At 39.0% G+C, this 24,496-nt stretch overlaps 1 protein-coding gene across 2 annotated transcripts; it reads right to left on the bottom strand.

The window, feature by feature from the left end:
- Nucleotides 1–23,730, bottom strand: sytl5 (synaptotagmin-like 5). 2 transcript variants are annotated; one of them, XM_053495919.1, is made up of 17 exons: nucleotides 23,644–23,730; nucleotides 10,688–11,047; nucleotides 9,280–9,489; nucleotides 8,820–8,935; nucleotides 8,493–8,619; nucleotides 8,182–8,284; nucleotides 7,689–7,818; nucleotides 7,451–7,551; nucleotides 7,152–7,229; nucleotides 6,396–6,461; nucleotides 6,068–6,246; nucleotides 4,530–4,632; nucleotides 4,272–4,433; nucleotides 3,935–4,043; nucleotides 3,594–3,723; nucleotides 3,276–3,484; nucleotides 1–826 (listed from the first exon to the last, which is right to left on the bottom strand). In XM_053495919.1, exons 2-17 carry the CDS (start codon nucleotides 10,804–10,806, stop codon nucleotides 684–686), a joined length of 2,085 nt encoding a protein of 694 aa, XP_053351894.1. In that variant the 5' UTR covers nucleotides 10,807–11,047; nucleotides 23,644–23,730; the 3' UTR covers nucleotides 1–683. The 2 variants fall into 2 exon arrangements, with proteins under 2 accessions (XP_053351894.1, XP_053351895.1); XM_053495920.1 differs by lacking the exon at nucleotides 6,396–6,461.
- Nucleotides 23,731–24,496: the final 766 nt, after the last annotated feature.

Genomic DNA, 24,496 nt, shown 5'->3' with positions numbered 1-24,496 from the left:
TATATATTGATATTGATATGTTCTGTCTATTATATAAATGTTGTGCTATGATATTTTAATCATGTCACCCACTATCACTCTGGACACAAAGACAGGCTGAGGTAGAGCAGCTCAAATCTAATGCACAATAAACACTGCTTTAGGCATGCACTACTGGAGAGTCATGTACTGAGTCATTGAGGTGTGCTTAATTTCTGTCTCATCGCTACAACACCACTGGAAACAGACTCCTCAGACAAAATGTGCACTAAAAGCAGGATTGTTTTCATTATATATATGAGAGTGGCAGTGAACGTGCTTCTCTGTATCTAATTCGTGTACACTTTGAAAAGAACTGTTTGTGCCACCATAAATGTGTTTGTTCATGTGTGAGAGCAATCTTTCTTCTGTTTGAGCCAGCCTTTGTACCGCAGGATTTGTGCATGTATGATGCATGCTTGTGCAGAGGTCAGCAAAGACACAGTGATGAAGGACAGGGTGTTCATATAGACAGCTAGACTTTTTGGTCATGTTTGTAAAATGCAGGAATCAAGCATAGTCTCGCGGATAATGTTGTCTTTGTGTATTACAATGTAGCATCTATCTATGTATGCAAAGTGCACTTTTCTATAAGGTGACAAAGAGTAGTAGTAGCTTGTGACGAATATTGCGAGATGCATTTCTATCCTTCGGCATCTCCTTCTCTACGTCTTTCTCTTGGCCATGCTGGACCTTAGCATCAGCGTGCACTCCTGGGGAACCTCTGGGTTGTTAATCATGCGTTGCCATAGTTGCTGCTCCTCACCATAGGAATCATTCCAGTCCACTTCTTTCCCATAGCTCAGACCTACAAGGGGGAACAAAATTAGCACTAAGAAACTTCCTGCATGCTGAAACAGTAATTTGCTTCACACTATAATCCCTTGTGCTTAAAACAGATTTTTAATCTGAAGGAAATTAAGATGTGAAAAAAAATTATGAAAGAAACTATACAAGAGGGAGCAGGCAGAAACCAAATCTTGAGTAATGAGTATGTGTCTGGATAGTGTGTGTGTGTGTGTGCGCGTGTGCAAATGCATCCAGCAGCAGTAAAGCATCTACATTCCTTGAATCTTATTAAATAGTCCATATAAATGAACCCATAACAGTTATGGTGTAATTATGGTCTAAATTAAGGGTCTTCAATCTTAAGCACAAATGGCAGATGTGGGTGCAGGTTGTTACAACCGGCCAGATGTCACACCTGATTTTCCTCGTTTATTCAATTTATCTTGGAACAGTCACCTAAGTGCAGCTACTTCTGTATTTGAGATACACAGAGCTTTGTGCAAAAGGCATCTTTGTATATAAAGCACAAAAAGGATTGTGCTATTTGACCGTATGTTCACATGCTTATGAATATTCTATATTTACTTTTTGAAAAGCTAGCCTTAACATTTATGTCATTTGTCAGACACCCTTCTCCAGAGCAACGTACATTTATTCTACAGTATTTCATACACCTGAGCCGTTGAGTTGCTCAAACATCTGACAGTAGCAAGTAGGTTGTGCTAGAATTTAAACTTGCAACTTTCTGATCAGTAGTTAAACTTTTTAACCACTAAACACCCATCCCTCCATCTAGGAACTGTGGAGGCCAATGGTGACCATTGTACTTATTCCCATTGTACAACTGTGGTAGGATCTCCGGTCAACATTCAATCACTATGGGAACGCCAATTAACCTAATATGCACGGCGTTGAACTGTGGGGGGGAAACCGGAGTACCCGAAGGAAACCCATTAAGCTTGGGGAGAACATGTCACTATAGTGCATAGCTAACATGGATGAGGCACTATCTGACCATTTTGATTCATACACATTCAAATTCCATACAAACTTAAATAATTATTTTAATTGTGTAAAGCTGCTTTGGGACAATGGCAATTGTTAAAAGCGCTATACAAATAAAAGTGAATTGAAAATTGAATGAGTGTAACAGCATAAAAACAGGATTGCAAAATCACCCAGTCACAGTCTAAAACGAAATCTGTGTAATTATTCCAACAACAGGTTTAGGGCCCTAGGGGAATGCTTCCCTGATATTACATAAGAATCTGGTATTAAGATGAAAGAAGAAAAGGCACACGTGACAATAGTTTAACTGGGATGCTGCTTCTTCAATTTACTGGGTGCAATTCAGCTTTTGTTATTTTACCTGTTATATGCAGCCAAGTTTTCTTTGAGATTGAGATCAATCCTTTTCTCAGAACAAAAACAAATCATTTGTTAACCAAAGAATATATAAAGGGGGAAATGGTTACAAAATAGATAATTCAAGATTCTGACACTGAAACACGTTGAGTTCTTCCCACTTATCTCCAGCTCATTGATATGTGGTGTTTTAAAAATGTAAAAATGTGTTGTAATAATACATTGCCTGACCAAAGAAAGTCACCATCTGGGTTTAACTAGGCTAATAGGTAAGAGCCTTCCACTGAATAAGTAGTGCAGTAATTAATACTACAGTAAATTTATTAAAACTGGCATTGACTTATTTTATCCTAACTGATGAAATAAGTAGCTTCTCATTTCTAAAACAACCATGTCAGAAGACATACCCTGTGGTCATGGCAAATACGTTACTCTGTTTTAGAAGGCTCTAATCATTGGCCTGCATCAAGCAAAGAAAACAACTAAGGTGATTACTGAAACTACAAAAATTTGGTTAACTGTCCAATACATTATCCAAAATTAGTGGTTAACCATTATCTGAAAGGAAGAAATGTGGTAAAAAAAAAAAGAATTTTTAAATGATCATGATCAGAGATCACTTAAATCTCTTTTTGGTGAAATCAAATCATCGCTATGTGTAATAGTGAAAGTAATAGCATTTGCCTACACATAATGCAAAAAGAACTCAATTGATGGGACTAAACTGCTGGAACAATGGAAAAAGGTCACGTGGTATGATGAGTCCAGATTAACCATGTTCCAGAGTGATGGGTGCAAACTGGTAAGAAGAGAGACAGATGAAGTCCATTTGATAAGATTAATGCGGGTTGGAATGACTAACTCGATGACTAAATGAATGGTAAGATGTGAAATTTGGTCATTTGTCATTTGCACTAGCTATTTTGTAAAGAAATCTGTTTTTAATTTGATTGCTTATATTCAATATATCTATACTGTTTATAGATCTCTTAAATTACTAGTATGATAGTAAATGGCCTGAATGCTTTTTGTTTAGCTGTGTGCATAGCTTTATACTTGTCGTAAGTCTCATGAAGGAGTGTGAGTGAGAAAGAGAGACTCACCAGTCCCAGCTCCTAGTCGCACTCCCCCAAGGAAGACGTTGCTAGCGAGTGGCTCTTTGTCCCAGACAGTAAGCTCCAGACACACGTTGTCCAGGTCGCTGTGCTGCAGGCCACAGTAGGTGAAGGTGTGATTCCAGCGTGGGTTCACAGAACGCCTCACCACTGCAGTCTTGTGTTTCGTGCTCTTCTTGTCATCAGGCAGCAGGTACCTACACCACACATGAACATTCAACAAATATTGTACTTATTTGACAGTTAATGCCCAGGTTTGCAATCATGCATTCTCTTTTATCACACGAGAGACAAAGTTTGTCTTACCCTTTGACAAATGGATCAGAAGAGCCTGATTTGACAGCTGTCAGGTTTTTGGCTTCTTTAACCAAAAGTTCTACCATACCTCCTTTTGGCAGAGTGATACTCTTCTTCCCTTTCAGAAAACCTCTTTTCACTGAGAAAGAGACAGCGGGCTCATTAGCTTCATTCATTATGACAGGGTGTTAAAGTGCAAAGCACATAATGATGTCATTACACACTATACTGGCAAGTAAAAAGAAAAAAAGAACCGAAAAATCATCAGGGCTTGATCCATCACTGCAGCAAATTAAGAAAGTAGGTTTTTATCTGTAAAAAATGAAGACATGGAATTTTCTCTGCACTACCTTGTATTTGGTCCAGTGGCAGAGAAAGGTTCTTCTCTGCAGGAATGTACTTAAGTACCACAGTCAACTCTCCTTTATACTGCATCAGAGTATCTGTGGAGCACTCAGCCTGCAGGAAACCCACTATTAGAATACATTTTAAGCATTACACTGCACACAAGTGCTAGTTTACTAGCTTAATGCGATCATTTTTATGACATGAGTATTGCTAAGCATTTCGCAATGATACCAAGCTCTATTTCTTTACCCAAGTAACTAAAGAGACAGTTTTAGTTTTTAAAATTATTTTTTAAGAAAAGGAAATCAGAATAGAAATTTGCATGTGTGTGAGTCTCACTCTGGGTTGCAAAGGAAACCAATCCTCTATGTGTTTGTCAAATTCCCAGGAGTCAAAGGTCAGCTCAGTCTCTCCTAAGAAGATGTTGTGTCCGAAGCGGTCATGATGCCAGACTGAAACCTGTAGAGTACGCGTCTCCAGCTGCGAATGACTCACCACATACTACACACAGACAGGGAGAGAGAGAGAAAGAGGATGTCACAGATCTTGGTAGAGAAACACTGACAAGCAGACACATGTGAACACGGTCTGTCTCACCCTCAGGTTCTCGTTGAATACCGGGTCAGTGGTGTTGCTTTTGATGCTGGTTTTCCGTTTACTCTGGCGTGATTTGTCTGGTAGGAGGTAGGTTTTGACATAACTGCAAAATACACGCAAGCGTTTGCAAAGGTTCGCATAATACTCACATTTTATTTTTCTTGCTGATTGCAGTAAAACAATTTTAAGCCATAAACTGCTATACATATATATATATATAAGCTGACCTTTGTGTGTATATATATATATATATATATATATATATATATATATATATATATATACACACACACTTACTTGAAGGATTATTAGGAACACCATACTAATATGGTGTTTGACCCCCCTTCCACCACATCCCAAAGATGCTCTATTAGGTTGAGATCTGGAGACTGTGGGGGGCCATTTTAGTACAGTGAACGCATTGTCATGTTTAAGAAACCAATTTAAAATTATTCAAGCTTTGTGACATGATGCATTATCCTGCTGTAGCAATCAGAGGATGGGTACATGGTGGTCATAAAGGGATGGACATGGTCAGAAACAATGCTCAGGAAGCCCGTGGCATTAAACGATGCTCAATTGGCACTAAGGGGCCAAAATGTGCTAAGAAAACATCCCTCACACCATTACCTTGGGTAACAAGGCATGATGGATCCATGTTCTCATTCTGTTTACGCCAAATTCTGACTCTACCATTTGAATGTCTCAACAGAAATCAAGACTCATCAGACCAGGCAACATTTTTCCAGTCTTCAATTGTCCAATTTTGGTGAGCTCGTGCAAATTGTAGCCTCTTTTTCCTATTTGTAGTGGAGATGAGTGGTACCCGGTGGGGTGTTCTGCTGTTGTAGCCCATCTGCCTCAAGGTTGTGCGTGTTGTGGCTTCACAAATGCTTTGCTGCATACCTCGGTTGTAACGAGTGGGCAACCCTAAGTTGCTCTTCTATCACCTTGAATCAGTCGGCCCATTCTCCTCTGACCTCTAGCATCAACAAGGCATTTTCGCCCACAGGACTGCCACATACTGGATGTTTTTCTCTTTTCACACCATACTTTGTAAACCCTAGAAATGGCTGTGCGTGAAAATCCCAGTAACTGAGCAGATTGTGAAATACTCAGACCGACCTGTCTGGCAACAACAACCATGCCTCGCTCAAAATTGCTTAAATCACCTTTGTTTCTCAATCTGACATTTAGTTTGGAGTTCAGGAGATTGTCTTGACCAGGACCACATCCCTAAATGCATTGAAGCAACTGCCATGTGATTGGTTGATTAGGTAATTGCATTAATGAGAAATTGAACAGTTGTTCCTAATGATCCTTTAGTGGAGTGTATATATATATGCTAGCTGTATATACAGTGTTAAGGCTGTCATGCTAATTGTCATTATGATGGTCAGAACCAGTGCTAATGCAGATGTTTAATGTTGGGAAGTTTGGATGAGCTGCTGTAAATAATCTTAAAATGGGAATGTGTTCTTTTTTAATGCCGTACTAATATGTATGTGTATGTTGTGCTTGCACATGCGGGCTCTTACGGGTCAGTCCGCTGTCTCCGGTCGTCTCCGGTTGCTAGGCAGCGGCACTCTCGCACTAGAACGTTGAGCGCTCCTGTTTTATAGCTGTAGGAGATGTTGAGCAGGATCTCTCCAGAAACACGCGCGTTGCCGTAGTCACCCATCTCACTGTACACGCTCATAATACTGTTCAGACTGCTCTGCAAGAGTAGGGAAACAACTGCTTTAAAACTCTGCCCTTCTGTGCGTGATCGTGCGTGCGTGTGTGTGTGTGTGCATGATACAGACAGAGGCAGCTGTCAGGAATACACAGCAAGCATACGTGGACAGACGGAGAAAGAGCACTCACAGTCTCAGCATCTGAGTCGGGTAAATTAAGGTAGCCCCACTTTCGCTGCGAGCCTGGAGTGGAAGACTAGGAGGTGGAACAGAGCACAGTGAAAGAGAAGAAAGAGTGACAGACTCAAAGTGGAAAAGTAAAGAAGAAATAGCGAAAGCTAAAAGGCTGAAAGAACAGATGGCTAAAGGAGTAACTTATTACTGTTGGTTGCTGTTTTATACCCAGTTCTGCTCTTTATTTCAGTGATTATTATAAACTCCTTTCTCTCAGCTTTTATAGCAAAAGCTTATTTCCGAGCTTCATTGTCTGTTTTGTCTTCCTCAGATCGGCTCAGTACTGTTCACTTGTTGCAGAATGACTCACGTAGGATTTATGCATGAATAGTGTGCAGCAAGATACTTCACGAGCCATTCAAACAGCCCACCTGTACTTTATCAATTCTAATTGCATGTTCTTTTTGCTTTATATTCCTATGTGCATGGAGTTTTGAAGGAGTAGGCGTGTGCAAGGAAAAATGAAAGCACTTGATTGTGTGAGGGTGCACCTGCGTCCGTTTAAAGCGAGATGAAAAGTATACTTGTAAAAATGCTCTATAACAAAACTTTCCAAAGCAGAAAGGTTAACATATATAATATACATACAAGCACATTGACATGATACAAACATGGACTCTACATGTATAGTATATTTACATCGGCTGCACTAAGAGGATAAGGAAACAGTGATGTGTGTATAAGTGTATGTGTTTGGGTATGGAGGTTATACCACGGACTGAGCACTGCTGATGCTGCGGGTGGTTTTGTAGTGAGCAGACATCAGGGCATCGATGTCTTCGTCTGAGTCCTACGAGACAAGAACTAACGTCAGCCGCACATTCTGTGAGTATTTCATTTGTCATCACTCACTAACCTGATTTTCAGCTTATTACAGTGCACTCGCAGCAATCATTTATGTCAGGTACAAGCAATGTAATGCTCCTTGATCAACAATGTGCTGTAATGGCTGTGAAAGCTGTGCTTTATGGAAAGCGTCAGAGTGAGAGTGCAGTTACAACATGAACATACTGCATCATTGAGCCCAGGGACTGAGCGGCAGCGACCAGGCAGGGGGTCATTACCAAACCCGTCACCCAGATTACTGAGATCGACTTCGGAACGACTGCGATCTGGAACCACAGAGAGAGTAAAACACACAGAAAAACAAAGTCAATGTCATGATCATGATTCATGTCTCACATGCCAGTAGCTAAGTTTATGCACATGTTTGTGTAAGTGTATTCATGTGAATATGTAATGGTAATACCTGACGAAAGGGAAGTTCTGGACACAGCGATAGAGGGTGTGCCTGAGTCTCTTCGCTTCACCCCTATGCTGATCTTTTCAGGAATACTGTCACTGCTGTGGACACTGCACACACTCTCAGCCCCATCAGGCTATGCAAACAAAAATACAAAACATCTAAAAAATGCACTTGGTTCGCATGATGTGGTGTACACCATGGACTAGGTGCCAATCCATCGCAGGGCACACACACACAGAAACACAATTTAGAAACACCAGTTAGCCTAATCTGCATGTCTGTTTAGACAAGCAAACCTATCTTAACTAATAAATTTAACTTGACGCATTGTGTTCATGTTAAATTCTCTAAATCTGTAACAGCTAAGTAAAGATTAGATCTAAATGAATCGATGCCAACACTGTATATGAGTCAGAGGTTTAACACCCCAGTGCATTTGCTGCTGATTTAGCATCCCTAATACACATATATGGAGTTGCAACAAACGCATGGTTACCCTTTTTCTCCCTTCAGCCTGTGACGTTGCTCGGCTTGTGTGCGAGCGCATGTTATTCAGTGTTGTCGGTAACCCTGATGCCTCTACAGCCACTGGTTTTGTCCTAAGAGACACAAACAGCTTTAACGTCGCAGAAAAGATGATTTCAAAATACAGAACAAATTGCAGGTACACTATGTAGCAGTGCACAGCCTAATTAAGACGATTCTAATGAGTCTAAAGTTTAGGAAAGGGTATTTTGCATATCTACCAAAAGACCAGGCACGGAAAACTATTATATAGGTTATGCACACACAAATCTCACTTCTTACCCCTTCTTCTTGCCCATATACCGGCCAGCACTCCTCTCAGATTGGGGTGAGGCGGAGCGCTCAGATTGAGGCGTTGCTGGCCGGTCCAGTCCTGATGGGGAAAGCTTCTTCTGACCAGAGCGTCCATCTGCAAATAAAACAAATAGAAATAAAAGAAATGACGGTGAAAGTTAAGTAAAGATGTTTCACAAAATCAATTTTAAAAAATGATACTTGTTAAAAGAGGGTGACAGCTATTCTATTTGCGTTATTTAAATAGTTTGTAAAGTGACTGAACACGTACATAGTGTAATTAATGTGTTGTTTAAACAAGGTGTGGTGTTTTACCTGGAACACTGTTGAGAATAGACTGTTTGATGACGTCACTGCTAGGGACTGTCGTGTGTTCGAAGCGCTTAGCCCGTTCTTCCAAAAACCACTCGCCTGTGACCACCTTCAGCTCCCTAAATATGCAAAAAGATTTAAGGTTCATTTAGTCCTAATCAGTTAAGGTATGTGAATGAAAAGGTACACCTGAGCAGCTCAATCAAGTCTGTAAGATACTAAGCACATGTAGTTCTCTTACTGCACAGCTTGCTGTGTCTCATAGTTTCTTTTTTGTGCTGATGGAAAATGATGATAGCTAAACCATCTGTTAGGTCACACAAACAGATTGAGCAGTTAACATGCTCCTCCAAGCATGATGAGCTCTTAGTTCCTGTTGTGTGACGATCGAAACAATTGTAATGGCCAACGATGGGCTGTAACTACCATTCGGGAAAATATCTGTAAAAATGTCCTGACTCACGCAGATTTGGCACACAGGGTGCACTTGGTGTTGCTGCTTTTCGGGGTCATTGCTGTGCAGTAGCTGCAGACACGACGGTGACACTCAAAACACACACTGCCCCTCTGGAGGATGAGACCCAGAGCACGCAGACACACGCCACACTCCCGCTGCTCCGGGTTACCACGCCGACCACGGCGTTTTAGCTCCAGAAGCTCGTTCTTCAGCTTTCTGCAGACAGCAATGAACATACATGAGAAAGCATCAATCAGGAATTGCTAATACCTTTTATTAAAATTGAGAATTTTAATTAAATGAGAATAAAATGAATGAGAATTGTTTAAATGTTTTTCATGAGTCACTCTTTCATTCATCCTCAGAAAACATTTTATCCTAGTCATTGTGGATCTGGGCCCTTCCCTGGACCCAGGGATCTGGGACACCAGTCCATCATAAATTACCATGCACACATATTTTATACACTCACTTACATCTACAGCCAACTGGTAGGTGAGAAGAAAATGAACAGCTAAATAGTAAGAAAATTTATGGGATCAAGAACTAAAACGATGAATGATTAAACAAGGATAAGAAGGAAATTTAATTAAATTCTAATTTTTTTTATTTTTTTTATTTAGTGACCTGATTCGCATTCTAAATGTACGTCTGTTGCTACAAACAAACGTACAATATCCAAGAGACAATATCCTCTGGGCTCGAAAAAAGGCCAACACGGAAATGTCAAAATGTGCTCAAAATGTGTTCCTCGATTATCCACTGGGCCTATGGCTCCAAAAGCAAGTCAGTCCCATTGACTGTTTAAAAAGAGGTGGACAAACCACCTCTGTGGTTTGTAAAGTCACCCATGGGTTTTCTAAAGAGCAGTTTTTGTAGCTTAAATGTAGATGCTCTAGTTGTCACCATCTTTGCTGGAGCCACAAGCTAGCGAGTTTAGCTTTGAATCCTATGGTGGCTAACATTAATTTGCCTTGCATTTAATTGCATTTGAACTCCGCTATTCTTACCCTAAACTTATACATTTCTTGTAGCAGGTTAAACTACAATGATTCCAGTTAGCTAATTAGCTAAAACGATCTACAGTATAACAGACAGCTAATGGCTAGCGGTTTGCCATACTCCAAATAATGCTTAAAAAAGTGATGGCTTAAAGTAGTTTTAAATTATGAGTAACATAAAAATTGTTATCATAAACATGATTATTATTATTTTATTTTTTTTGTGCCTGAGTCTAAACATTAATTTCTGTTGTGGATTTGAGCATTTTAACATGGGGCTTTATGGGGATTAATTTGCTTTCAGAGCCAACTTTACAACAAATAAAAGTGTGCATCCTTCCTGGTACATTTATTATTATTATCATTTTTTTTTAATAAAACAACATAAAAAAGAATAAATAGTGGCCAAATACCTGACGCGTTTTTCTTCTCGTTTGCGAAGTTTCTCGTCTTTTTGCAGGACACTGAGGATCATCTCTCGCTCATTATCTTGAAGGTAGGACAGGTTCAGGATTTCGGTTGTCTTCGCCATGGCACTTCAATTGTTTAATCACGGTGTTTAATTACTGGGCCTTCGATAATCAGATCGGCTGGCGCATAAATCCGTTAAAAAGAAATTTTTAATGCCTGCCATGAGAGTCCTTAGTGTAAAAGGCCGCTACACCGCTTGTGCCGTTTCCCTTGGATCGTGCGATTCATCATCGGGACCAAAGCTTGTAGTCTGCTGAGAGGATTTTCTGGCTCTTTTTCACCCACGCAATACGGCAGCCATACTGTTTGATCAGAGATGATTTGTTAGGACATATAATGATTCACATACAGCATGTTTGGTATTAGAGATGAGTCATTAATTTCACATACTGTAATTACTTTCAAAAGTGTAAATGATACCATCAGCATGTTGCACACACCGAAAGAGTACAGTCATTTTGTCATTTTGTTACTGTGCTTAAAAAAAGAAAAGCAGCAGTTCAGAACGCACATAGGTTGGTAGTGTGTATACGTATGAAAAAAAAACCATGATAAAAACACATCACCCCCCCCCCCCCCTTTTTTTTACTTCTTTAAATTTACACATATCTTTTATAATAAAGATGCCTTTCATTTTGGACTGTTGTTCGTGAAGTTTCATTATTTGTGATGGGGAAAAAAAGGGTTTTAATTTGTTCAGGCTTGAGGTTCAGCTCTGCTTAGGAGCATTAGACAGCTACAGTTTGTCAAAAAGCAAGACATGCTCTGTTGTTGGTTGTTAACAAGAACAGCAAACTTTTTTTCTTCCATCTTCTAAAGGAGTGAAGAAACAGTGGTTATCATTTATTTACAGTGGTCTGCAAATGTTCAGACAGACATCTTTAAAGTTGCATGTGTGGGCCTGCACTGCCATGGTCGAGAAATCGATTTCTGCCTGTCTGGTCTGTGTGTGTGTGTGTGTGGAGTTTGCATGTTCTCCCTGTGCTTGGTGGGTTTCCTTTTACCGTCCAAAGACATGAAGATTATGCAAATTATTAGAAACATGGGGAACAAATTTATTCAGTGATGTATCATGATTCTTTTGTGTGGTAATGCATATATTGCCACACTGAATCCAAAATCATTTTTTAATTTCCAAACTTTTTTTTACAATTATATACAGTCCCTTGCAAATGAATTCAGATCTCTTGAACTTTTCCACATTTTGTCACGTCACAACCACAAAAGTAAAGTAAAGTATTTTATTGGGATTTTTTATGTGATAGCCAAAAAGTGGCACATAATTGTGACGTGTAAGGAAAATTATAAATGTTTTTTTTTTTTTTTTTTACAAATAGATATCTGACGGATGTGGCATACATCATTTGTACATTTGTATTCTATCATTTAAAGTGGACAGCCATGTCTTGTTAAGTTTTCAGATGTGCCATACCCTTCCATTTTTGAATAGTGCATTATACAGTGCTCAATAAGATGTTCAAAGCTTGGGATATTTTTTTAACCTAACCCTGCTTTAAACCTTGCCCACAACTTTACCCATGACCGGCCTGGTTTGTTCCTTGGGTTTCATGATGGTGTTTGTTCACTATTGTTCTCTGAGTCACAGGTGGACTCTAACAAAGAAATACATCCTGAGATGGCAATAGGAAGAAACCTTGAGAAGAACCAGACTCAGCAGGGAACCCATCCTCATTTGGGTGATAACGGATAGAAATTATATAACATCATGTGTGTTATGCAGCTGAAAGTTAAATATAACAGAGGTTATTTAAATTAACATGAAGTCCAATTCAGCATAGGGATGAGTCAGCAGGTGCAGAGAGCAGATGGGGTCTGGATCATTGGGAGCACAGGAGCAGGATGTGTAGCTTAAAACCATCATGAAGCAGAATCCAGCTGGAGTGGTCCTTCTCTGGATGCCTCAGGATCCTCGATGGGTTTGCCATTGTCTACTGAAGCTGGCACAATCTCCAGATGCCTCAGGATGAGTAGAAAAATAATAAGCAGGTGAATAGAATTAGCGTAGTTGCATTGACGATAGATATACTGCAGTATAGTAATGCATTACAATAGTCTAGTCTGAAGGTCATGAATGCATGAACTAGCTTTTCTGCTTCAGATACGGATAAGATGTTCCTAAGCTTGGCAATATTTCTGAGGTGGAAAAAGGCTGTTTTTGTAATATTGTCTGTCTAATATTACACCCAGGTCTTTCACTGTTAAGCCTGTAGTGACCGTACATGCTTCTGGACGCAAGCTGAATTGTTGAAGCTGTTGTCTACTGTTTTTTGGGCTAATAAGTAATATCTTGTCTTATCTGAATTTAGTAAAAGAAAGTTTTCGGTCATCCAATCGTTTATATCCTGGACACACTCAGTTAGTCTAGACAACTTGGGTATTTTGTCTGGGACCCCCATAGGGTTTTCTGGACCCCATATTTCACTGGCATTACACCAGACAGTTCTCCATTTAGATCTACAAAATGGTATCGATTAGACAAGTATGATCTAAACCACTTTAATGCCTGTCCCTGAATACCTATGTGATTTTTTTAAGCGACCTATAAGAATATTATGATCTATAGTGTCGAATGCAGCACTAAGATCAAGTAAGACCAGTATTAAGATGCAGCCTTGGTCCGAAGCTAAAAACAAGTAATTTGCTATTTTAACTAGTGCAGTTTTTATACTATGATGGGGCCCGAAACCTGACTGAAAGTCTTCAAAGCTAATGTTTTCTAGCAAGACTGTGCATATTTGAGCTGATACTACCTTTTCTAATATTTTTCTTATATAAACGGAAATCGGTCTGTAATGTGTTATTTCATTCAGGTCTAAATTAGATTTTTTAAGAAAAGGCTTATTAATTGCCAACTTGAAAGGTTTAGGGATGTGACCTAGATATAATGAAAAATTAATAATGTTTAGAAGCGGCTCTCCAACTGTATGCATCACTTCCTTTTTAAATCTGGTTGGGATTGGATCTAACAAGCACGTTGTTGATTTAGCCAAAGTGATAAGTTTATACAACTCTTCCTGTTCTATACCTGTAAAGCACTGAAAATCCAAATGTGAAGCTTTAGACTGGGCTGGAGAAGCTATTAGAGGTTGAACCTCCGTTATTTTCTTAATGATACTATCGATTTTTTCATTGAAAAAGTCCATAAAGTCTTCACTTTTAAACTGTGATGGGATACTCTCTGCAGGCATCATAGGTTTTGTTAGACGAGCCACTGTACTAAAAAAGAATCTGGGATTGTTTTGGTTTCTTGCTATCAGTTGGCTCAGATGCTCATCCCTAGCAACTTTTACAGCCTGTCTATAGCTGCACATACTATCTTTATTTTTAATTTAGTTTTTCTCCACTTTTGCTCGAGGGTACGGGTTGCTCTCTTTAGGGCACGAGTATGACTATTGTACCATGGTGCAAGTGTTTTATCCCTGACTTTTTTTAATCTGATGGGAGCAACAGTGTCTAATGTACTGGTAAAAATATTGCCCATGCTGTTATCAGGAGGTGATGATCTGTGATATCATCACTTTGAGGTAAAATCTCTATATTAGAGACATCTATACCATGGGATATAATTAAATCTAGCGTATGATTAAAGCAGTTAGTTGCTCCATTTATATTTTGTTTAACCCCAAAGGAATTTAGCAAATCCATAAATGCGAGTGCTAAAGCGTTGTTAGCATCATCTACATGAATGTTAAAGTCTCCTACTATTAACACTTTGTCAGAGTCAGTCAATAGGTCTGACAGCAGATATACAAACTCTTTAAGAAAATGAACATATGGCCCTGGGGGTCTGTGCATTTATAAATGCTTAAACATAGGTCTCAGGCACAGATTCTAGTACTCATGAACTCCAATGTTCAGGTTGTTTGTGAGGTAAACATTCCATATTTTGCCCTGGCATGGATCAGCTTATCACTGTGTTTCGCTTAAAAAGGTGGTCTCAAGCTTAGTACACCATACTCAGACATGGCTCGAATCTAATATGAAAGCCAACCAAACCTTTGAAGGCAGTGTTATGATCTGGGTTTGCTTCAGTCGGTCAGGTCTAGGCTGAGTAACGTTATGTGGCACTAAAGTTAATTCAGCAGATGACCTGAATGTATTGAATGACAAGGTTATCCTATCCATGAGTTTTTCGTCATTAATGAGATAAAATATAAATTTATCTTATACATTATGTGACCATAACTAACTGTTATCTCTCCTTCTTATCTCCTTTCTTCTTTTCTCTTCTCTTTGCCTTTCTATCCACCCCCCTCCCTCTTTCTCTCGAGCTATACATGTCGCTCCTTAGCTGCCAGTAATTCACACCCCCTCTGCTCTCTGGGCCTGTCTGACATGTCCTGGTGCCCCGCTTCTGGTTGGAAATGTAGTCGCATGGATGCTCAGTGTGGTCTGCCTGGGATGCATTTGATGACTAGGGACGGTTTCACTTTACCATGAAGACGGTCCTGTACTAGGCTGATGCGGGCAGCTGTTCTTGGAAGACTTGTGACAGTAGTTGCTCCATAGTCAGGACTGGAATTTCCTACATTCTCCCTGGAGCCTCCTGGACTCCATTTTAACTTAAAGACCTCCAGCATGAACTTCCATCCGCCAAATACACAGTATCACAGTATATACCTAAATGAGGATGAGTTCCCTGTTGAGTCTGGTTCTTCTCAGGGTTTCTTCCTATTGCCGTCTCAGGGAGTTTTTCCTTTTCCTTCCAGGGACAATGGAATCATTTTGATTTATACACATTTTCACATTTCATACAAACTTATATAATTTTCTTTTGATTGTGTAAAGCTGTAACAATTGTTAAAAGTGCTGTACAAATAAAACTTAAATGAATTGGATTAAAGACACAGCCATATTCCAGGATTCAGATTGTGAAAGGTTCTGTGAGCACGAGGAATTACTTTCAACATGAACTGGCCTCCACATTGTAATCAAACCTGTGTGCCTTTTTTAGACAGGAAGTGTAGTTCAGTGTAAATAAAAGGGTAAAACATAAGCTGATTAATGAATTGGTAGATCTGAGGCTTCTGAGATGCTGTTCTGAGATCTGTTGAGAATAACCCTCTCATTCTACCACACCATCAGTGTTTCTAGCCATACTTCATTACCATGTAACACAAACGAGCCTTAAATATACACACACACTCACATTGGCACATATTGCGTAATACAGGGCTAAGTTGTGTTATTTAAATGGCATTTTATATCCTGCTTGAGAGTAAGGTTGAGTGCTAGTGAATAAGTGACTGATTGACCACATGCTCATATAAAGAGACAGTGAGCGATGTAAGAGTGTTTCTTTGCTGACAGAAATCGGATCAGATAGACCTATTAAGGGGTTTCATTTCCTGTTTTACACTGAATTAGTGCGAATTGATTTCCTGCAACTGTCTAATCTATCTGTAGGATCTCAGGGCTGGGAGGGCAGCTCATAAATAACATCAACTGTGTGCGTGCGTGTGTGTGTGTGTTTACATTTTGTCCGGTTGTGCTTATTTTGCTTGTTTCATAAACCACATCATTCGTTATTATTGTCTTAAGAGCTACTCATCATAACGAGGGTATTCTAATGTTGCTCTTCATCACATCAACACACACACACTTTCGCACACAAACCCACACACACACACACACACACACACACACACACATATATATATATATATATCTTTCCTCTTAGAGGGTTGCATTATACCCAACCAAGAACACTAAAGTGACAAATTATGTTGGCTATGGTGTGTGTGTGTGTGTGTGTGTGTGTAGGAGCTCCTGTCACATTTGGTTTCAGATTCTCTGGAAGGATTTGAAGCAAAATTAATACAATTTTTCATGCTGCAGGTTTCAACACACACACACACACACACACACATAGAGATACCATGATGTCTCTGCAGACAAAGGAAGTAAAAGTTAACTTAATTTCCCGGCAGTAATGACAGGACCTCTTTGCGACTGCAGTGTGTGTGCTTTGAGTCTGCGTGTGTGGTGTGTGTGTGTGCGTGTGTGTTCTTTATCGTTAATCGTGACTTAAACCAGAAAGAAGGAAATATTGTTCTATTTCATTACGCATGGGTTGTCGCAATGAACATCAAATGGTTTCACAAGGTGTGTTGTCTTACTGGCTTCCCACCTTGTGTATACACACCCACACCTGTACGTGTACACACAGTGCCCTGGGCAAACAGACTCACACCACCATTATCTTACCTCTTAGATGTAACCCACACAGGCCCACACACCAGACACTCATGTGCTAATTGTGACAGTGCTATGACTTAGCACCCTCTGCGCATTAGCCCTTCTGAATTTAGTGAAGCAGAAGGAAAAAAAAACAAAATTAACACATGAAAAAACCTCCCAAGGTTTACAGGAAATGAAGTTTAGGGTTAATTACCCCTAACACTGCTCCTAGACTCATCATAAACATCAACCAGGCTTTATGGAGATGAGCTTCATGAATATTTAATTTCTTCTGTTAACGTGATTAAACAACACAAGAACAAAACTGACCACTGAAAGGCAGATTAGCATAACGCTATTAGCTTCGTCTTGCATCCGCAACACAGCGTCCTTCCATTGTCTATATACCATCCATACGGGATTATGAGCAACTCAAAGAGAACACAGCTGTTTGATGGTGATGATAACAGAACGAAGCACGCACATATATGTACACAAAAAAAAGTTCCTCCTATTGTAAACCATCCGTTTTTATACGAGCTGTGCTCCATAACCCTCTTCCATACATGCGCACACGCTCAGACACACGCATGCACAACAAAATCAATAATAAATGTCAGGTAAGCACAGCGTACACCTACGGGAGACTCGCCAGGAATGATAAAGAAGCTTTAGGGGGACCTTGAGAGCAGGCTGGCCTCAGGAGCTCCAAGCAAATCGTTATCCTTTGAATGTCAATAAGAGAGTGCAGACCTGACGGGTTAGACAGTCAGGAGACTGCATTTACAATTCTGTTTACTTAGTCCATTATGGAAGAGGAAAATCAATAGGTCTTATATAAAGGCTAACATAGTTTTGTTTCTATTGCAGCACTGCAATCCCAGTCAAGTTAAAAAACAAAACCAAAAAACATTTGACCGTAGGCAGCACAGCGTAGTGGTTAGCACTGTTGGCTAGCACCTACAGGGTCAAGGGTTCGATTCTCACCTAGGTTTGTTTGCTTGGAGTTTGCATGTTCTCCCTGTGCTTGGTGGGTTTCCTCTGAGTTCTCTGGTTTTCTCCCACAGTCAAAAGAGACACAGATTAGGCTGATTGGTGTTCCCGTAGTGTGTGAATGTGTGTGTGGTTTGTGCATGTGTGCCCAGTGATTAATTGGCACCCTGTCCAGGATGTACCCCGCCTCATGTCCTGGGATAGGATCCCTGCGACTCTGTACAGGATAAGTGGTATAAAAGGTGAATGTATTCCTCCTGCAGTCCAAAGACATGCAGATTAGGATAATTGGTGTTCCCAAATCACTGGCAGTGTTGTTTATATGTGAGTGTGTGCTTCTATAAGCTGTATAGAAGATAAATGAATGAATGTTTGACAGGAATTACAGATATAATTCCACTTAATGGCATTCCATAATCTACTGTCGCAGTTTAAACAACACAAATAACATATTTTGCTTTAGTCAACACATTGCTCTTGTCAACAAATACGGGCACATTTTGTATGGAAAGAAAAAAAGCCAGAGTCTTTTTCATAAGACTAGTAAAACACACACACACATACACATACAAGCACAAAGCCTGGTTATGATACATGGTCGTCACCCATTCAGATCACGACATGACTCCTCCTATTGGAATGTTAATGAGCTTTATCAGAGAAGCGATGAAAGCTCTCACTCACTTCCATTAATTTCTGCTTTTATCTTTCAGACCTGATCTTTTCTTTGAATTAACATTAACATGTAGTCTCAATCTCAGTCATGGCAGTTAGTTATTATCACAACCCTACGATTTTTGTAATGCATTTGGTCTTTTACTGTATAAAATACAGCGATCACCCATGACATCATCCCATAAGAACCAGCGGTGACACAGTCACCACCCTTTTAAATGGTCTGAAAAGTTCCATATTCATATTAATCCTTGTCCCTAAGTGACATTTAATTTACATCCTGGTGCATTTCCAAAATGCCGGTGTGTCTGTGTAGCACAGGTGACAGAACTAGCTTATTTTTTTAAATATTGTTTTGTTGTTATTTACCATTCTAATGTTTTAGTTATGTCTCTTTTTTATATTTAACCCCTTTTGACTGCATGTGTACAAATTGATTTGTTATATCCCCAATCGTTTCCCTTAGGAGAGCTGGGTCTGGGTTCTTCTGGGTATGGGTTAAAACTACCTGCACCACCAAATCAACTCTGACCTCTAAAGGAAATCCATACGACCTTTGGCCCACGTATGCCAAAGATACTTGGTTAGACTGAGATATGGAGAATTTGGAGGACCTGCCATTTTGGAGATGCTCTGACCCAGTTGTCTAACCATCACAACACTTAATCAATTGTCAACTTAAGGAACCAGATAATATCTCACAACCTTTGAGAGGTAATCAACATTATTTACTTCACCACTCATGGTCAATTTCCTATCCACACAGAATGCTCTTTAGTCTGTGAGTTTACAGTATGAACGGTTTAGAGCACACCAGCAACATTATAGATAAATGGCAACATTCTACCACCTCAAATGCAAACATATATAAATAAAATATATATATATTTTAAAAATGTCATTCTGGAGTTAATGTTATGATACATTAATTATCAAAATAAAGAGTTGACAGCAATGTTTACATTACAACATTCATTGGTAAATTTTCCTTTTCACTTAGATTTAACTAAATCCATGGTTCAACTCATAACCATCACAAAGCGAGGCCTGAAGACACTTAAGTGTCCTGACCTCAGCCCCAATAAAGCCCTTTGGGATGTACTGCAACATTTACTGCACCCTTGGTATCCTTACCGACCATCTGTCACTGACATCACTAATGGTGTTGTGATTAATAAGAACAAATCCCTGTAGCCACGCACAAAAATCTTGTAGATATCTAAAAGAGTGGATGGACTAAATTTGAAAAAATGGATGTCCTATAGGTATATATGAGTGTTCTGGTCAGGTGTTACTTAATTTGGCAAAATAATGCAGTCACTATATTTGCAAACCTAAAAAAAAAACAATCTTCCTGCATTACATTTGCAGATTCGTGTCACTTCAACTTGGTAATGTGAATGTAGCCATAACTGATGCAGTTGTCAAGCAGGTGAAATGATCTTCTTTCACTATATCCACACCAGAGTGATCCTTGTGACTTCTTGTAATAAGAAAGCAGCAAGTCATCTTATTGCCATATTTCTCCCGAGAACTCAAATTGAGAGCACTAGAGGAAATGCCTGAGCTTGAATTCAGTCATGGAGCGGTGTAATAAATTAGGTCTGAGAGAAAGAGCCTGGTTGCTGAACTTATTTTTACAGTTAAAATAAGCGTGAAGAATTCTTCAATATATACAGATGTAACAGATATAAATATAACAACCATACAAATATTATTAGGTATTTATAACAGTATCCATTTCTTCTACTATAACAATGCTGAGTAAAATCATATATTTTCTTGTTTTAAAATGCTCAAGAATGTAAATATTAAATATCTTTATGTTGTCTTGATAAAGAATTCAAGTATCGATGAATATGCATGATGAAGAATAAATGCAGTTCAGACTGATAGATTAAACTGAGAAGACACTGATGTCCATGTCGATTCACATAGGATTCTTTCTTCATGAGGCCCTCAAAGGCCAGTTGTTTTATTACTGTTATTAAGGGGTACTTAAAATAAGTTCAATTGATAACCTTTTCTGAAATAAAATACTAAAATCTAGGGAAGAGTCAAACACTTCAAGCAGAAAAAATATTGAGCCACTTATTTCTTCATATTAGATTAAATTCAATAATGTGGAATAAAGAAATGGGAACTGCCTAAAGATTCCATATAAAAATTGGTTGTTTATAAAACAACCTCAGCAGCAACCTCATTTCCCTTCTCGGTTTGTTCCAACCACTCAGCATTCAGCCTCACCAGTATACTAATCACCAGCCTGATCATCTGTCATCATCTGCACCTGTTCCTGAAGCTGATCAAGTACAGGGACTGAACTGAAAATGAGAGGCAAAAACCTGGAGAGCAACAGAAGTCATCCAGGAAGCCTAAAGAATTATTCCTTAAGACTATTAAAAAAAAAAATTAAGAAAGTCTGGCTCTTTGGAAGAATAATATGAAGAAATGAGGAAGGCTCATGACCTTATGAAAAGTATGTACTGTAAAGGCTTACATATGGATTCATTTAAACATGAAGATAACATGGAATTACACTAGACCTTAGAACATGGTATAACTTTAAACACATTTTACACACATTTTCATAATTGTACAAGTTTGTCACCATCACCATCAGGGCAAATATTAATACAAGTAATCCAGTACATTTTTATCTTGTTTTTTTTTCCTTTGTTCATTAAGACCACAAACATAAACTGTGACTTTTGCGCTTTGTCTATTTTAAATTGTGTTCTATTAGCTTCTAATATCACCCATGGTTGCAAATGCTGCACTTTTCATAGGAAGATGGACTTCTTCTAAATTTATAGATTAAAAACTAATTTACATCTCTATTTGTCTGCCAATTCCATGTGCATGTGGGTGTAATTTAAGGTGATTAAATAAAATCCTGAACATGACTTTTTAATTAGAAAATATTGCATTTTGAGGGCAGGGGGTGTGATAAACTAATGAACAAATAAAAAAGGGAATTTACAAAATCTAAAACATACAATAATAACAACTCTATCTAAATAAGACACTGACTGACATCTAAACATCAATATTTTTAGTATTGCTACTGAATCTCTTTTATACCTCTATTTAACCCATCTCTGAACCAGTTTTGTTTCCCAAAAGTACTGAGAAATTACTTTAAAAAGTACTTAACAAATGTATCCTAAAATCAATCTAACTGGGAAAAATATCCCAAAAAAGTTAACTTAAAGATTATGGTGTTTGGTATAGAGGTACTAAAAAGAGCCTTGGCCTTAGCAATATTTTATCACTCACTCACTCTATACTGCTTATCCTGTTCAGAAATGTTGGATTGTGGGAGGAAGCAGCATTATCCGAAGAAAACACCAAACACAGGGAATATGCAAACTCTACGGACACTGACCCAAGGCGAGAATCAACCCCTTGACCCTGGAGTTCCAAGGCCACAGTGCTAACCACTACATCACCATTTTGCATCAATGGAATGTAAATATGCCTGCTAGGTGTGTTGTCATTTACAAGGTTGCCCAATCTGTTATTAATATCTTGTAAAACATCTGCCAAAAATCTTTATTGTGTCAATATCTCTAAAAGTCTACCATAATGTGAATAGAATAAATTTGGATTTCAAACCATAGCTGCTCACTTTTGTTAACAATGGATTAAAACACCACCACATACTTTACTCTATGACATTTTCACCTGTTTCCCAGTCCTTCAAATCATAGATGTCCAGGCTTTCAGCAAAAAGCAGAGCATGCCCCTTAATCCAAGCCAAGTTCAAAAAGCTTGTTCCTCTCACATGACTACACAGTCAGTCTACACAGCATAACTATTAACAGAAGGTGTGGTGCCAAATGAGACTGAAACCGCACACACAATAGCACACCTGCTACGGACGGGTACGAATGACCACTGTAACACTATAAATAACACCTTATAAACAAAATAGGCACTAATGGACATCCTGAAGGAGTCAAAAGTGTGTTTTTGAAGCTTAGTGTGTGTGTGTGTGTGTCAATGAAATGTGACTTAGTGAGTATTGGTCTGGGAGAGGTTATGTCATCTCCCTGTAGTCCTCTTAGCTGCATGATTAAGTCAGGTCTGGGTCTTTAAATCGTTTAAATAACAAATGAATGAACATGTAGGTCAATGTTTAAACCCGCAAAGCCCAACTGTGTCTGAGAGAGAGGAAGAGAGAGAAAGAGAGAGAGAGAGATACTTGGATCACTAAAGAAAGGGCAACATTAGGGTTTACGGCATTTAAATGTTCATACTGTGACAACGTGACCAAATGATTACAGCACACGAAGCACACATAATTAAGTGCGCCCCAATATCAGGGACTAAATAAGGCTTGGGATGTGTGCACACATCTTCTCCTTTATTTGATTCTAATTGATCTCGGGTCGCTACCAGACTGATTTCTAAGGTGACAGCATCATCTAACAGAGACGTTCATTTAATTTAATGTGCCTCCTGAGCCAAATCTCAAACCCACTATTGATTTACAAATGGATTGAACGAAAACAGCTCAAAATTACAGGAGGGAAGACTTATTCAGGAGAATCATTCAAATCACAGGGTCAATAAGGGACAATATGCGCTCATCTGTTTCTTCTGTAAGCATAAAAAAAGGCAATTATAAACTTGTATGCATTTAAACCGGCTGTGTGCTGCATTGCACCTGTTCAAACAGCTGTTTGAGAGATCTGTAGCCTACAGTACCTCCTCACTCCTGCTGGCGAAAATCCCTGCCTCATTTAATCGACCTCAGTCTTATGCACGGGCTTTAGGAGGATTCTGAGTAAATCTAGAAGCTTGGGGCGATTTGATACATTTCAGCGCTACGTGTCAAACACAGCCTTTGATCTCCGGAAGAACCCTCACCGATAAAAGGATGATGCTTGTTCGATTAAAAAGCCCAGCTCCTGTCTCACATCTCTGCTGCTTCACGTCTCCTCAGTCGCAGAGGGTTTCCCCGTCATTTATCACCGCTAAGGTGAATTTAAAATATATATATAGTAAATGAAGCAGATCTTACCTGCACGTCTCGCCCGTCGGTTTGTGCCGTGAACTGCGCGAGTTGAGTGTAATAAGGTCTAATGTGCATGTGTTTGTGTCTGCGTGTGTGGGTGTGTGTGTGTGTGTTCAGTGCCAGCCGTTCTGCTTACTATTGGGCACGGAGAGCACCGAGGCAACCCCCACCCGCCCCATCTGCCCCCTCACATAGGGGGCGTGGCCTGGAGTCCCCATACTGCGGCCAGGGCTGCATTTCACAGCCGTCTGTTTAATCTTTGACGGCCAGCTTTCTAAGAATGTTCATATCCTGCTGCTGGAGGGATAAGAAAAAAATACTGCAGCCAAACAATAAAAGCTCAAACGCTCAAAGATGTGGTAAATTATATTCTACTGGCGAAAACTGATGGATGGATGGATGGATGGAAGGAAGATGATGATGATAATGATAATGTTAATGATGATAAAAATACAAGTAAAGAGGATAAAACATTTGTTGAGGATTCTTCAAAGATGCCACCTTTTGCTTTGATGTCATCTCTAATGTAATTCTTTTTTTTATTTTTTTACTTTTATCAATTTTCATGAGGTTAGACTGATTTTGCAACTGTTCTGACAGCACTTTAGCACTTGTTGGCTGCTAATTGTGTGCAAAGCATTCAAGGTAAGCAGTCATAATATTTGAAGAATATTAAATGTTTACACTTTGTTTTCAATGTTATACTATATATATATATATATATATATATATATATATATACACACACACACACTTATTGACCTCACATATATATATATATATATATATATATATATATATATATATATATATATATATACACACACTTATTGACCTCACTATATATATATATATATAT

This window comes from Clarias gariepinus, chromosome 5 (genome assembly GCF_024256425.1).
Source record: "Clarias gariepinus isolate MV-2021 ecotype Netherlands chromosome 5, CGAR_prim_01v2, whole genome shotgun sequence".
NCBI classification, from domain to species: Eukaryota; Metazoa; Chordata; class Actinopteri; order Siluriformes; family Clariidae; genus Clarias; species Clarias gariepinus.
Note: the sequence above shows the minus strand (reverse complement) of the source record. Positions and strands in the feature narration are given on the sequence as shown.

Excerpts from the sequence above, each read along its gene's own strand:
- sytl5 (XM_053495919.1), bottom strand. The coding sequence starts at position 10,806 with ATGGCGAAGACAACCGAAATCCTGAACCTGTCCTACCTTCAAGATAAT. Across the intron at positions 4,633-6,067 it reads CGGAGACAGCGGACTGACCC|TTATGTCAAAACCTACCTCC; the intron begins GTAAGAGCCCGC and ends TGTATTTTGCAG. Across the intron at positions 3,724-3,934 it reads GCCACTGGACCAAATACAAG|TGAAAAGAGGTTTTCTGAAA; the intron begins GTAGTGCAGAGA and ends TCTCTTTCTCAG.